At 38.9% G+C, this 16,351-nt stretch overlaps 2 protein-coding genes across 4 annotated transcripts in view; both read right to left on the reverse strand.

Annotated features, from left to right (window-relative positions):
• LOC141377471 (uncharacterized) overlaps window positions 1-16,351 on the reverse strand; it is a 516,632-nt gene that overhangs the window by 123,374 nt on the left and 376,907 nt on the right. The window lies entirely within an intron of this gene.
• On the reverse strand, window positions 116-7,639 carry LOC141377581 (uncharacterized). Of its 3 annotated transcripts, none has more exons than XM_073922192.1 (3): window positions 7,215-7,639; window positions 4,611-4,768; window positions 116-4,286 (listed from the first exon to the last, which is right to left on the reverse strand). In XM_073922192.1, the coding sequence occupies exon 3, from the start codon at window positions 4,240-4,242 to the stop codon at window positions 2,389-2,391; it is 1,854 nt and encodes a 617-aa protein (XP_073778293.1). In that variant the 5' UTR covers window positions 4,243-4,286; window positions 4,611-4,768; window positions 7,215-7,639; the 3' UTR covers window positions 116-2,388. The 3 variants fall into 3 exon arrangements, with proteins under 3 accessions (XP_073778293.1, XP_073778291.1, XP_073778292.1); XM_073922190.1 differs by having other exon boundaries at window positions 116-4,451; XM_073922191.1 differs by having other exon boundaries at window positions 116-4,451; window positions 4,611-7,639.

The raw sequence follows: 16,351 nt of genomic DNA on the forward strand, positions 1-16,351 counted from the left end.
TTACGTGGCCAACAATAACAATATAAAAACAGTATCTAATTATTTAATGAGCAAGGTAGCAGTATCTGAAGCTGAGGCATTAACTTATAAAGCACACAACACATCAACACGGATCTTAAAACGAAACAAAAGTTTATTGCTACTCTATAACACAAAGTACTAATCTACGTAAAACAAACAAATGCACATACATACACACACGCACAAGCAGTTTGAGGAGAGTTTTGACTGAGTGGATTCAACTACTAGCCTTTGCTAAGTTCTTAGCATTGTAACCTGAGAGAAACCATAAAAGCAGAGAATTTCGCTATTCTTTACTACTTAAACATAATTCACACCAGAGTCAGCAATGGATAGAAACCTTGTTTGTGCTACTTGCGTTCTGATGTAATTTGGTTTCCTCGACTGGTCCAAAGGGAAATCCCGGCGAAGCTGATTGGTCAGCGTAGCAACTTCAGTGACGTGATGGAGTTCCCTTGTCGGTGAAGAGGGGTTTCCTTAGTCGGTTGCTAGGGATACGGATGTTGGACAAGGCGGCGTTCGAAGTCCTTCCTGGGTTCCTGTAGTTAGGATGAGTTTCAGAGTTTGGATGTGTTGACCCGATGGCTTGTTGTTGAAGCGGTTGCACAAGCAGATCGGGGGTCGAGCCGGCAGCAAGTGAAGGTCGCGGTCTGCTCCGTGATGTAACGAGGCTTCCGGCGAGGCGATGTAACGGCCACAGCACGAGAAGAGCGACGTCCGGGCAGCGACGGCGGTGACGACTGGCAAAGATGACCGGCATAAGACGACGATGAAATTCCTTTGTTCAAAGTTTTATAGGCTTTGGTAGAGGCTGGGTCTACACAATGCTTGTCCAATCAGATAAGGTGCGGGGTGGAGTCACACCCCAATTCTGCCCTCTAGGAGGCCGGGTTGACACCTGGTGTGGGTGCTGCTTTGATAGCATAGTGGTTAAAATAAAGTCTTATAACGTCAACACTTTTCATAGTATGGTTTCTTCATATAAACCAATGCATTTAAAATGTTCCTAGCTTTCAATCGATACCAAACAAAGTATTTCACAAACATTCTGTAGATTTCATTTGTCACTGAGGGCTATTACTCAAGAACTATCTATAACAGTTTTGTTAAACACATGGAACATGTACACACAAAAACCTACAGAAACATAAAGTAAACATACATTACTCAAATAAACTGTTTTACTTAAATGTCCATTAAACTTTGGAAGCGTTTCTGATCGCTTCTGTGTCTGCCTGAGAATGTGTATTCCTTGCAGACGCCAAAGGACAAGCGAACCAAAAGGTACTTCTCAAAAACCGGTTTGGTGGGTTTTTGATTGTAGAGCCTCTTATTGTTTTAGGGTGTAGAGTTAATTAACACGCAACTGTGATGTTGACTGGCTAGGTATCCTGTGGATTTGCCTTTTGCTGGGTGCCTGTGGATTGCTTTGAAAATGAAATCAATCTCAGACTCGTAGGCACCAACCAATCTTTTAAGGATAACATGGTCTGTGGCTTGTTCGGTTCTGGAACGATCCGTTGACTCACTACATCCCCCATTTGGATGGTGATGTTCCTGGCATGAACATCGGCAGACACTGGAACAAGAGGCATAGGTAGAGAGAGAACAGACACACAAGACACAAACCACATTTCCATTCCATAGACTGAGTTCTGGTGCAGGTTTTAGCTTAAATTGTTCGTGTTAGGAACACAAGGTGTAGTGTAACATTGCCTGAAATAATTCAAATTTAGTTATTTAGCTAGTTAACTTCATTGCAAGTATGGAGTGGCGCTAGCTTCAACTTAAATAAGCAATAATTCTGCAGCAATTGTCACTAATTTGGGAGAAGGAGTCAATCCTACTTTTAGGCCCTTTGCATGAATTTGCAGGAGTTCCCTGTAGAGGGGACTGGAACTGCAAATTAGTTAGGGAGAGAGAGAGAAAGGAAATGAAGGGGCACAGTGATGCAACAAAACAAGGTAGGTTAAAAACCAGCAAAACAGTGTTGCAAATGTGGAGTGGATCCTCTCTACTAGAAGTTGTTCTAGCAGTGCTGTAGAGGAAAAAGTATTAGTGTTGTGTTTAACTAGGTGTTTCCCTAGAATGTCAAAGGTTATATTAGTGTGAAGAGGGTAGAACAGTTGATCTGTGTCAAGTTGTGGTCCTCCCCCATTTGTTGTTCAATGATGATGGAGCTGTCAAATGTTCATCTAGTAACGGAGGTAGCGGAGTTTGGCATGGGTCAGGAAGGGTTTCAGGACTGAACTGAGGTTTGTCGGAGGAGTGGCAGACGACCAGAACGGCACTTTTGGAAACCTGAGGGTTTTCACCTGCAAGTGTTTGTTGGTTCAGGTGGTTGTTGCTTCTCCGCTCGGCAACTAGTCAGGCTGAATCTGCTTTTTCCTTTTCCCGTTTCCTGTCCTCCTCTATGCATTTGAGAAACTCTTTCATCATCAATTTCACCAGTTCTTGAGGGTTAAATCCCGGTGGGGCATTTTCCTCTTGCTGGGATTGAGTCTGAGCGTTGTCAGGGTGGAAGTTTTTGGAGTACCTTCGTTGACTCCTTGGACTTGATGATCCAGGGTTTTGATGTCTTCCCTTAGATGGTGACCAGCTTTTGTTTGACCCCCATTGGTTTCTTTCCTGGTGGTGTTCAGGTGAGCGTCGTTGTCCACGCGGTCCATCCCAGTGACTGTTCCTCTGTTTGAATCTTGTGTCAGCATAGGAGTTCCGTTGTCTATTGGACGGAGACGCATTCCACGCTGGGGATAGTGGTCTCACGCTGTTTGGGCGTTGGGCACCCTCTAGTGCCAGTTCTGGATTCTGGGTGTTAAAGTCAAGAACTTTTGCAGTTTTAGTGTTCTTCTCTAACACCATCTTTTGTTTGTCGTGGGCTTTCTGTGTCAAATCTCGCAATTGTTGGATGCTCATTGTTCGTGGGCATGCGAGTACTCCGAGATGTTGGCTTACTGCAGGATGGAGGTTTCTCAGGAAGAGAATCTTAAAGTTCAGGTCTTCTTCCATATTCGGTTCGTTGCGAGTTCCGAAAAAGGCTTGCCTGAGTCGGTTGTAGTAAGCATGTGGGGACTCGTTGCGAGCTTGTTTTGTCTCCAGAGCACCTAACAGTCCTTGATCTGATTCAGGGTTTGCAAACTCTCTGATGAGGGCTTCTTGGAGCAAGCGGTAATCGTTCTTTACCCGAGCCGGTTGTCGGTCCAGGAAGCTGCGCACCTCAGTGCTGGATGTGGCTCGAAGCAAATACAGTCTTTCTTTATCAGAGACATTGGGTCTCATTTCCAGATGGAAATCAATGTCTTGCAAATAAGCGTGGACCTCCAACCCACCTGACACACTTGGAGTAAACTTGCCAATGTTTCTGGCCAGCTTGTCAAGGTCTTTAAGGTCCAGACTGTATGACGATCTGTGACTGGCTATCACAGGCTCTCGTCGCTGTGGGGTAAGGTAAGGCTCTTCAGAAGGTGTTGGCGAAGATCTTCGGCATGGTTTCTCACCTCTTTCAATAGGTGAGAGCTCAGGGACAGGGGATCCTGTCCTGATTGGCAGGGGCGAGGCTGGTGCACATCTTGTCTTTGGAGGTTCATAGCGCAGTGCATAAGCATGCCTGAGTTCACTGGCAGACTCCTCTTTGATGTCATCCACTTCCTGCATTAGTCTGTCGATCTCATGTCTTGCTTCGCTCAGGTGAGTTTCAAGGGCTTTGATTCTGGCCTTCTTGTCTCTTAAGTCCACCTTCGCTTCTTTCAGTAGTTGTTCAGCGTAATCTAGCTTGTTAGCGACGTCAGCGTGGTCTGCTCTGGCTTGTTCTCTTTGTTCTGTGATGGCTGTTAGGGCTTCTTGTAGTTTATCGATCTCCTCTGTGGTACCTTCATCCACCTCATTTGGTTGTTGAAGACGTTCCTGAGCCTCTAGCTCTAGCTGCTCGGTGCGGGCTTGCAGGCGTGTCAGCTTGTGTTGGAGTTGGGAGGCGTGTTTGTCACTCAATTTGAGGGTGGCTATGAGTGTGTGACTCAAAGTACCAGTGATTTTGGCCAGCTCCTTGTGGTTGAAGCTTTGACTTGGGTCTTGCTTCATGATGCTGTCTATGTTCTCATCCAATTGGTTTTGCGTCAGGGGCTGCAGTGTTTCGGCAGCTTTAGGGATGAGACTGCCTGTTACAACGCTCAGCCATGTTTCCAGGTCCTTCCAGTGGCCAACAGGATCTTTGGAGTGAGCCATGTTTTGCGGCGGGGGGAGGACTTAGGATTTTAACTGACACAGACCTTGAAGAGAGATAGAGAGGAGAAAGAAAAAAAACAAGGTAGAACAATGCAAACAGAAAAGGAGAAATGTTAATGTGCAATGTTAAGTGTGTACTAATGTTGAGTTAAGTGTGGTTCTCTGGAACTGTGGCCCTCTGGTGGGTACGCGTGTCTAACTGGTAGTCTCTGTGGAAAGAGTCAGTAGCACAGACACAGTGAGAGAACAAAGAAAACAAAAGTGATAAGGAGACTAAGGAGTAGGGTGAAAATCTGTAGTTTCCACTTTCCTAGAGAGAGAGAGTTCCTTTAGCTTTTGTTAAATATAAAAATAAGATTTCTAAATACCAGGACTGAAGTTGCTATTAACTTTCTTCTGAAGTGACAGAAAGTAGGACAACAATAACAGTATTGGCTTCTGAATAGGATTGACTCCGTACACCAAATAAATTGTTTCTGGATGCGTGTTTAGAATTGGATCTAACGACGCCTATCTTCTTGGTGACCTGATGAGTGAGAAAGGAGGGGTGAGATCAGAAAATTTTAACAATTAAAAGTGTTCAAGTGTCCCAAACATCTATTAAATGTTTCTAAAATTCTCTGCTTTTTGACTCTCACAAGCACAATCCTTAAACCAGCATCAATAGTCTAGTTAAAAGAAGATAGTTAGTAGAGAGAGAGAACAAAGGAGTTAGTTTTCTCTTAGCATTAGGTGTATTTAGGATGTCAAAGCGGTGGCGCTGTTGAGTTGACACTACAAGAAGTGTTGGTTTTATTGTGTTATATAGTAACCGCTTAGCCTACGTAGTAGAAAAATCTGAATTTTCCTTTTGAAGTTTGGCTAATTGGAGGGCTCCACTAGATGAAAAGACTAAATTCAAATTTTAATTGAACTTAACTTTAAACCTGTAAAGAAGTAATAACTTTTATAAATTATCATTAAGATTGATAAGAACACTTATGACTAAATTAAATTATTAATTATTGCTAAAATGATAACGCCATGCATAAATTAACCATTAATGAAATTAAAATTTCAAAACAATGAAGTTGGTTAGAGTAACATTTAATGCAGTTTATCATTAAATTAAACAATTATAATTTATTTAATCAGTGAGTCTTATCCGTATAAATCAACAGTCATAGGAAATGGGTGTTCCTAGATGTTGATGAATGGAAAATTTATACTTGAATAGGTCAGAGAGCATTAATTTATATTCATGAAAACAAAACTATAATTCATCACTAATAAAACCAACAGCTTATGTGAGTTCAAACTGATCAAATTCAACAGGCCAGGTACAGCAGGAAAAAAAAATAAAATGAAATAAAATGATGGTGATTAAACTCAGCAGTTAGATTGTGCACACTTTGATTAACTTTGCGTTTGTTAACTTTTCCAAGGTGAGTAAAGAGAAATAACTGAGATGCAAGAGTTATTTCAAACATCAGCCATACAATGCATTTAAGACCACTAAATGCTACGTGCTATCTATTAGCCTTCGCTGCTACTGGAAATGCATAGACTTCAATGCAAACGCGTTAGCGTTAGTTTAGCTTAGCTTCTCGCTATGCTCATTGTTTACAATTCAAGCTGGCGCTGGCGGACTGCACATGCGCGCTTGAATGTAATTCCGGCAAGTCTCTCTGTACTTCCGGACCAAGGTTGCTGCTATGGCAACGACCACAAAGTGGAATAATAGCAAATTTCACAGTATCACTTGAGATGACGGCGCATCTCACACTGTTCAAGCAAAAAGCACTAGTTAGATTTTATATCTTAACAGTACTGAACCATCTCAACTCATGAAAGTGAGACAAAATTAAATCAACAGGATTTCTGAGATTAATACAAATCGTGACAGAGATATGGGGGATCTCAGCACTCTGTGTTAAGTCTGTGTAGACTGCAAACACATCCGTGGAATCAAACCACAATTTCAATTGATCAATTTCAAAACTTCTCCTATAAACTACGCTAGGCAGCTGTCTCTGAGCTCCGCGTTTTAAATAATTTACTAAGTATTAGCAAATTACAGGGCAACAAGAATTTAGTTAGCTATGCTAAATCAGTTACCAGGAGAAAACACAGTTGAGTTTCCATCCGGGAATCGCGGCGTACGAAATCATACTGTGAAGGCCTTATATAACGTTATGAGATAAGCACAAAGGAATACGCTTTGTCTTTCTCTACATGCGCTTTAGAGCGGCTTACAGTGTGTCTCGGCGGACAACTTAAATGAAGTTTTACTTTCTTAACAACACTAAATGCAGTCAAGCAATAAAACAAAAGGTACCACAATGAAATTGTGCAGTAGCAAAACTTTTGTTCCCTCTAATCTATTCTTTCCGGACAAAAATAGAAAAGATTAACAACGTGATTTCTGGGTTTTGTGCTTTAAAAGTTAGATCTGCTTGCCCGCATTCTCCACCACTATGTAAGAATCAGCTCTTTGGTTTAAATCATGTTTAAACTTTGGGGATTCGAATCAAAGATTCGAACATGATTCACATAGAATTATTTAAAGCTTACACTCAACTTTAGTATTTGTCCAGCAAATAGAACGTTTAGTGTAAAGCAATTCTGTATTATATTATTACATGGCCAACAATATAAAAACAGTATCTAATTATTTAATGAGCAAGGTAGCAGTATCTGAAGCTGAGGCATTAACTTATAAAGCACACAACACATCAACACGGATCTTAAAACGAAACAAAAGTTTATTGCTACTCTATAACACAAAGTACTAATCTACGTAAAACAAACAAATGCACATACATACACACACGCACAAGCAGTTTGAGGAGAGTTTTGACTGAGTGGATTCAACTACTAGCCTTTGCTAAGTTCTTAGCATTGTAACCTGAGAGAAACCATAAAAGCAGAGAATTTCGCTATTCTTTACTACTTAAACATAATTCACACCAGAGTCAGCAATGGATAGAAACCTTGTTTGTGCTACTTGCGTTCTGATGTAATTTGGTTTCCTCGACTGGTCCAAAGGGAAATCCCGGCGAAGCTGATTGGTCAGCGTAGCAACTTCAGTGACGTGATGGAGTTCCCTTGTCGGTGAAGAGGGGTTTCCTTAGTCGGTTGCTAGGGATACGGATGTTGGACAAGGCGGCGTTCGAAGTCCTTCCTGGGTTCCTGTAGTTAGGATGAGTTTCAGAGTTTGGATGTGTTGACCCGATGGCTTGTTGTTGAAGCGGTTGCACAAGCAGATCGGGGGTCGAGCCGGCAGCAAGTGAAGGTCGCGGTCTGCTCCGTGATGTAACGAGGCTTCCGGCGAGGCGATGTAACGGCCACAGCACGAGAAGAGCGACGTCCGGGCAGCGACGGCGGTGACGACTGGCAAAGATGACCGGCATAAGACGACGATGAAATTCCTTTGTTCAAAGTTTTATAGGCTTTGGTAGAGGCTGGGTCTACACAATGCTTGTCCAATCAGATAAGGTGCGGGGTGGAGTCACACCCCAATTCTGCCCTCTAGGAGGCCGGGTTGACACCTGGTGTGGGTGCTGCTTTGATAGCATAGTGGTTAAAATAAAGTCTTATAACGTCAACACTTTTCATAGTATGGTTTCTTCATATAAACCAATGCATTTAAAATGTTCCTAGCTTTCAATCGATACCAAACAAAGTATTTCACAAACATTCTGTAGATTTCATTTGTCACTGAGGGCTATTACTCAAGAACTATCTATAACAGTTTTGTTAAACACATGGAACATGTACACACAAAAACCTACAGAAACATAAAGTAAACATACATTACTCAAATAAACTGTTTTACTTAAATGTCCATTAAACTTTGGAAGCGTTTCTGATCGCTTCTGTGTCTGCCTGAGAATGTGTATTCCTTGCAGACGCCAAAGGACAAGCGAACCAAAAGGTACTTCTCAAAAACCGGTTTGGTGGGTTTTTGATTGTAGAGCCTCTTATTGTTTTAGGGTGTAGAGTTAATTAACACGCAACTGTGATGTTGACTGGCTAGGTATCCTGTGGATTTGCCTTTTGCTGGGTGCCTGTGGATTGCTTTGAAAATGAAATCAATCTCAGACTCGTAGGCACCAACCAATCTTTTAAGGATAACATGGTCTGTGGCTTGTTCGGTTCTGGAACGATCCGTTGACTCACTACACCTCCTTCCCCATCTCTCTCTCTGAACACACTTGTTATTTTTTGGTTTACCCTTTTGAACTGAACTGGCATGGAAAAGGAATTCTTGGTAAGTTGCCAGCAAAATTAACATGTCTAACATATGCATGAGCTGATAAAAAATGTCAGCCATAAATACACAGAGAATTACTTTGGATAAAAGGATCTGTCAAAATACATTAATGTAAAGGAAATCACTCTAAGCCTGTCTTGCAGCACTGAATGTTGTATGTGTTAGACCCAGAGATCTGTACTATTTTTCTATATTATTGTATCATTTGTATTGAAATATATAGTTATTGTTATTTGTTACAGCATTTGATTTGTACATTTTATCTACATGAAGTTTATGTTAACTAATGCTTATGTCATATAAGCAACCAGTAAAAAAAAGACAAAAAAAGGAGGAAGGCTCTTGATGGTAGACAGTCTTTTGAGCCTTCTACGAAATCATACTTATATTGAAACTTGGAAAAATGTAAATAGTTCTTACGTTTGTTTTCTGATTTTTGTGGTATCCTGACAAATGAAAAGTAAATTGTTACATTGCAAGTTTGTGGTTTTACGCGTCAAATCCTTTTCCATAGGCCGAGTCCCTATGGAAATGTTGGAGAACTGGGAGGAATAGATCAACATTACAGTGAGCATCTTCATGATCATAAATATGAAAAAACGAATGATTAATTAGAGTTTCAAACAATGCAGACATTGACATAGGGTAAATGAGGGTTTAGGTGATAAATGTAGGTAATATCCAATGCCTGGGAAGCTACTCTGAAACTGTTGACTTGTACTTTCAAACCACACTTTTAAAAAGTAGCTAGCTACACTACAAGCTACCTAAGTATTTACATTGAAGCATTTTTCCCACAAAGGCATACATTACAAAAAAAGCTAATAAATACTAATTTAAAGCTAAACCTAATCATTTAAACAGTGCAATACAATTATGATGCTGATGTGTTATTGCTAATATCGAGCTTTTCAGACTGTCAATAGTCAAAACAGCTAAAAATTGTAAATTAGATTCAGCACACAGTATGAAAAATTCAAAACAAATGGCAAGCGGCTAAATTTTCATAATAAAAGTATTGAAGTCCTCACATTTTGACTAAAATACTGATAATGGTGTGAAATGTCGCTGACATATTGATTTTAGGTTGTTTTGGAAAGTGACCAAAATCCAGTGTTCAGCCAACATCTTAGACTGACGTCAAATTGACATCAACAGCTGCCATTTATTCATCAAGTATGGCAACCAAAATATAATGTCTTATAGATGTCATATTGGTAACATCCACACAACGTCTGTCCGACATTGGACATAGACGTCGTCCTGACGTTGGGTTCTGACATCAACCAAATTTTTATTTCCAAACAAAATGCAATGTCCTGCGATGTTGAGATACAACATCAATCTGACGTCATGTTGATGTCCTGTGCCTGCTGGGAAATAACGTATGTGATACACTATTGTAGTTTGTCGTCTTGTAAGACAAAGCTGTGACTTTTAAAGTCCATTGCCGTTCATTAAATGAAAATTTGCAGTTGTCAAACACCGCTACTTGCTGAAAAACCTAGTAAAATCTACATCAGTACTACATCATAATTGTAAAACATTGGTGGGGTTTTACTGCCTCCAGTGTTTACTTAAACCCTTTAACTGCCTCACCAAGAAAAACATTTTGGATTGCATTTTTTAACTCCTATCGTCTCTAGTCAACACACTTAATAATTTTTTTTTTTTAAAACACACCTCACAATTTCAAAAATATCAACCTCTACCAATTTGTAGATATGCCGGTTTGTCTACCTGTCAGGTTTTGAACCAAATGGGGCATAGGATATGTGTTTTGGATATAACTCAGATATACATTAGAACTGAATTTAGAGATAGTTTTGAAACAAATGTTTGTGCTTAACAAACTAAATTAAATGACTAATGGGTGTTTTGAGTGGAGTGTGTACACCATTTCCTTATCTACAAATGTGAAAGAGTAAGTGAAGAGAAAGTATAGAGGTTGAATGGAGGAGGCTCGTTCTCTATTCTCGCACTGCAGATGATCTGTTTAACTGTTCTCTCTCTAGTAAAGCGTTCAGTTTTTACACTTACAAAGTCCACCATGTAAATAGCAAATGTGCCATGGTGCAACACAACTTGCTCTTAAAGGGGATGGGAGATGAGACTCTGATTGGTTTAATTAATGCATGTCATGCTCAAAACACAATCATAACTCATTAGGAGAATAAGCACAACCCTGTAAGACCATGTGCCGGGGTGCAAAGCGTATTTTTCTGTAATAAATAAAATAGCAAAAGTAGATTCAAACATGCCATTAATGCTTTTGCGCCATGTACTTTAGACTTTGCACCTAGATCATTAAAATAGGGCCCATATACTATGAAAAATCTGAAAATATGAAGTATACAACCAATTTATTTAAAAACATAATCATAATAAATAATTTTTGAATACTAAATAAAATAAATAAAATATTTATGATTTTCATTTAACACATTTCTTGTTTTCTTTTTAGTAGTGCAACAGGATTATGTTTGTTTGATATATATATATATATATATATATATATATATATATATATATATATATATATATATATATATATATATATATATATATCTGATTGGCTGATAGCCGTGCGGTATTCTGCAATATCAGAACTCCTACAGCCTCTTTACCCTTTGAGTATTACTCCACCCACATACAGCCAGCAAAAAGCAGACACTACAGATCTAAAGTTTAAAATATGCTTGCTCAACTGTTTAACTGTCAGCTTATATTTTGAATCCGAAGAAAGTAGTTCCTCATACAAAAACGGTTTTTGAGACTATTCATGTTTGATTTTGTTTTTATATACACAATAATGCTGTCAAACTGTTGTATAAACGCAATATCACACTCGTAGTAGTGCGATATGGCTGTATATCTGCACTGGTGGGAGGTGTGCGTTGCTACTCGTGTGATATTACTCGTGTGATATTGCTCATATATACAGTAAACCAACGATGCTGTGTGTGTGTGTAAACCATTATTTTAAAAAGTCATTCTTTAAATGACTTTAACAGTCATTAATTAAAACAGTCAAAATATGGTCAACCATTTGGTAGAGCAGGCAGTGAAAGAGTTAAGTGAGAAAATGCAGCAAAGTATGCATAGTTATGTTGAAAATAGATTAAAGATTTAAAATTAAGCAAAAAAGGAAGGAAATATTAACGGATGCACATTATTTCCCCACACTGAGCCTTGGTATGAAGCATTTCAGAATCAGATTAGGCAATTACCGGTCATTCTAATCTGTCCAGTGGTGCACACTTCAGATCATCCCAAAAGACACAGAAACTCTCCACATAATAAGTGTCCAGCAGGAAGCCCTCGCATGGATGTGCATCTGGGGTATATGAATATTTAACATATTCACACTGATTAAACTGCTCTGCGTTTTGAAGCTTTAACATGAAATGATCATCATCATGAGGAATCTTATTTCCTCTTTATATCTAAGAAAAGCAATATAGCCTAAATTAAACTCCCCTGTGGGATCCACATGAATATTCCAGAGAATTTTACATCAGAACCACCCAAAAAACACACTTCTTTCTGCTCCATATCCCTGCTCCCTCTCGCTGTCATACACGCATTCAGACGTACAGATCTTTACAGACATCACCATTGTGTTGAGCTGTCAGTTCTGGCAGTAACTCAGCGGACATGTTCCAGTCCATATCTATCATCTGGCTAGCCTTCAAACCATCATCCATCAGCCAACTCAGGCTCCTGCAGACCCCTGCCTGATCCCATCATATCAAACTTCGGGGAGCTGCTCTGTACGGGTTACAGCTGACAATGAGTGAGTGCCGTGGCCAGGGTTTTAAGACTTGTGCTGATATGCTGTTGATGACCCTGGGGTGATTTCGGACACAGCTGGGACCAGAAGATCTTTAAACACTTATAATGGCTCTCCTTTAGATATATGTGTTGTATAACGGGACTAAAATGCTCAAACGCATGACTATAGCATCACATGGGAGAAAAATGGGGAGTTGGTACAGTAGTATGGGGAAAAAAAAGTGTTACCAGGCAGTTTGCTAATAACAACGTATGAAGAAGCAAGGTTATCAAAGATTGTGCTGAATATACAATGCTTAGCATAATTGAGTACACCCCATTTTAAAAATAAATATTTTGATCCATTTCTCAGTGAATATAGGCAATGTATTTTAGTGCATTTCACCAAAGCAGATTTATTAAACTGATATATTTATAAAAATAATATTTTAGTCACCAAACATATTTAGAAATTGAAAGCTAATACAATTAAATTCAAGTTCAAGAGTTCACGCTTAGCTGATGATTGATTATAAAGCTTGTTTGGCATGCTGTCCCGGGAGAGAGCCCTGAGCTCATAAGATCCTCGAGCCCAGGGCTCCCTCCCGTTTGCAAGGCGAGAGGGGAGTTTGAGCACAGGTAGATCTCGAGAACTCCCCTGCTGTAATAGCTAATGAACAGATAGTGATTGCTCTTAAGAGATAACTACTTACCAGGAGCATGTCTCCAATTTGAATAAGTCAATTAACTGAAGTTGTATGTTTTTGGACGGTGGGAGGTAACCGGGGAACTCGGGGGAAACCCGCGTGAGCACGGGGAGAACATGTAAACGCCGCACAGAAACCTTGGCTAGGTAAGGACTAGAACCAGTGACGTTCTTGCTGTGAGGCAACAGTCGTAACCACTGGGGCACCGTGCCACCCATCTAGGAAAGGAGGAGGAGTAGGGGTGGAAGGGGGATTCTTCAAAATGAAGATGGCTGTCGTATAGAACTTATGGTATTTATAGTGGCTTAGGAATCATCTGATTGGTGAATCATAAATTGAATAATGCAGGGCCGGTTGTTGGCAATCATAAGTATGTTATCCTCTTGAAATTAGTTTATAAATAAACTTCACCTAAATATTGCAAAAAAAAAAAAAAAAAAAAGAAAAGAAAAGAAAAAAGAAGAAAAAAAAGACAAACAACAAAATGACAACTATTTTTTTATTGTTTTTGCTCCTTGAGTTTCCCTGTTTTTTATATATTTGTATTTTTAAATAAATATTTGTATTTAAAAATTTTCGATAACATAAAATTGGGTGTACTAGTTAAAGGTGCCATATAGTGCAGTGGTTTGATAAGTTAAATTATTCTCTAACTTTTACATAGTGGGTTCATGGCTTCTGCAAGTTAAAAAAAATCTCCAGAAATTGTTTTATATACTCATTAATTACTCCATAAAATACCCCTAGGATCAAATGGTCCATGATTTACCATATACGGTTCGTGTTACGAATATTAATGAGCCCCACTCTGATGTGCAGCACATATAGCATGTTGTACGCTAAACATGAACAAATTTAAACCCATTACAGTAACGCTAACCTATTTATTTATCAATTTATTTTATTTATTTTAAAATTTCATTTTATTTAAATAGTGGCTGACAAGCTAAAACAATAACAAGTATTTAAATGTGAAATAGTTCAAATTAAATAGCTGAATGGCTATCAATGGGAAAAAAAATAACTGGACAATGCTAAACACTGGCCTTATAAATCACATGCAAATAAATGATAGGATTGTGAATAACTCTTTAGCTAACTTTTTAAGGGGGTCATGAAACCCCCCTCTTTCAGAACAAGTCTACCTCAGAATTAACACAAAAAAAAATGTTCAATGGGGGCGTGGAGCACTGTGAGCAGAGGGAGGAGAGGGCGTGGCCGGCAGAGCAAGGGAAAAAAAGGTGAGCAAACAACTGTGGTTAGTTGACTTACAAAATGAGACAAACCGTGAGGAGACACAAAATCTTATAGTTTACAAAGTTAAAATGCAAAGACTTAAACAGTAAGTCATTTAATGTTACTTACTGCTACATGCTCGATTTGTTATTCGTAATTTTATATACACATAATCTACAATTTGTTATATCATTACAAGGATAATCATGTTTATTTGAAGACTATAAATGAGGAAGATCAATCCCTGAATGCAAACGCAGTGGATAGCAATGCTGAAGGTCTCTTTCCCTATCCCAACCATTAGCCCTGCCGGTAATCTGGAGATTTAAAACATTGGTGAACACAGCAGCATGGATAGGCGATGTGTCTGAACGGTAATGAACTCAACTGATAAAAGACAAAGTCCGCCATTCTCCAACTCACATACAGGTCTCCTGACAAAATGCCTGCTTTGCTGTATCGGCTGTAAAAGAATCACAGGAAAATCATGCAACAAATCCTGTGGATCATGGAAACATACACATACGACCCGTGCCATGCATGGCCTCACCCAGTCACTGGGTCTAACAGCTTGGCAGGTCTGCCTTGCCTTTGGAAAGCAATTGCTCTCATAAATAATAAAGAAAACTCCGGTATGAAAAATGGGAAACCGATGCGTCATCACTCCACTAGCAAACTTGTGCTTTGTTACTGATTTTGATTCCACCCAAAAATTATTTTAAACCCGGAAGATGAAATTAGCTGAAAAAAGCTCAAAATTAGTTTTATTTAAGCTTACAGGTGCTAACATTGTATAAACTGATCCTCAACACACACAAATCTGTTCAAATAAAAAAAAAAAAAACTTTACCTTTAAAAATACAATTGTATTACTTGTGAGGAGACCAGATTACAAAAGAGGAAGGATAAATAGATCCGACAAATGTGTCAAGTAACTAAATAGATCTCTTCTTTTTACACTTGATTAAATTTTCCATTTTACTTCACATCATTTATTTAAACTTTTTGTCTTTGAACTTTTAAATATTCATTTAGAAAGTTATTAGAGCTCCAATTAGGAGGCAATTATTCTAATAACCATCTTAAGAGTTAAACCTGATCTAAGAGAGATTAGCCTTCTAATACTCAGTTTTCCCATCTTCAAATCAATTTAAACATAACAGACCTGAAACCTGAAAAAAAAAGCCATGCAAAGACCTCAGCTGGTCTTTAACTGTATTCTTTGAGCCTCAGGACCCTTAATCTGATGTTATAGATTTTTAGTCTGTTAATTAAAATGTTTAAGCGCCAGGCTTTGAGGCCTGAAGTTAATGAACTGAGTTGCTGGAGGTCTCCACAATATGAAAAGGATTGACCGAGCGAGTCGTAAATTAACCATTGTCGTCTATTAGGACTAGATTTACATCTTTAGCATTGTCTTGCTGAACATCATTACATAAAATGGTCATTCAGTTTGGGGGGCTTTTAGTCTAGTCACAATGTTGTTATCTTGTTCTTTTATTTCCTATCTATTTAAAAGTGTACTGTCAGCTCAAAGCAACATAGGAGGTTTTATATTGGGAATACAGTCACAGCTGAGGGTGTTGCTATAATGTGAAACAGTATTAACATGATTACAGCATGCCTTGAGAGAATTAAAATTTCACTTTTTGAAAGTACAATCATTACAGTCATCTTGCTAGAAAAATAGTATAATAGTGACAGCAAACAGCAGACTGTGTGGTAAAACTAGAAACCAAGACCTGCTCTCATGCGTTTTGCCATGGATTTATTATACAATACATGATATTTCCTTACAGATATGATATCTCTCACCATCAGTAAATGCTTTAGAAGTAAAAACCCCCTTCATTTTCTCCCATCGGGGAATTAATTTTTAATAACAACTGATAAACCTTTAAAGACAGACTTGTTGTGAGCTCTGCGGTACGTGCTTTTAATGAACCCATCTGTTCATTTATTCACATTTCTACTCTACTACTAAATACCTACTACATTTTTTAAACAGTAATGTTTAACAGAGGAATTGGAACAGAACGACTACATTCAACAATGATGCCGTATAGAAAATACCACCAATCAGAAAGCAAAGTGTGCAAATGGAGACTGTAGCTCCATCCACTTCCGTGATATATGA

Source organism: Danio rerio, chromosome 14 (genome assembly GCF_049306965.1).
Source record: "Danio rerio strain Tuebingen ecotype United States chromosome 14, GRCz12tu, whole genome shotgun sequence".
Classification (NCBI taxonomy): domain Eukaryota; kingdom Metazoa; phylum Chordata; class Actinopteri; order Cypriniformes; family Danionidae; genus Danio; species Danio rerio.

What these genes read in the sequence shown, in the direction of transcription:
- LOC141377581 (XM_073922192.1), bottom strand. Translation starts at nt 4,242, where the DNA reads ATGGCTCACTCCAAAGATCCTGTTGGCCACTGGAAGGACCTGGAAACA.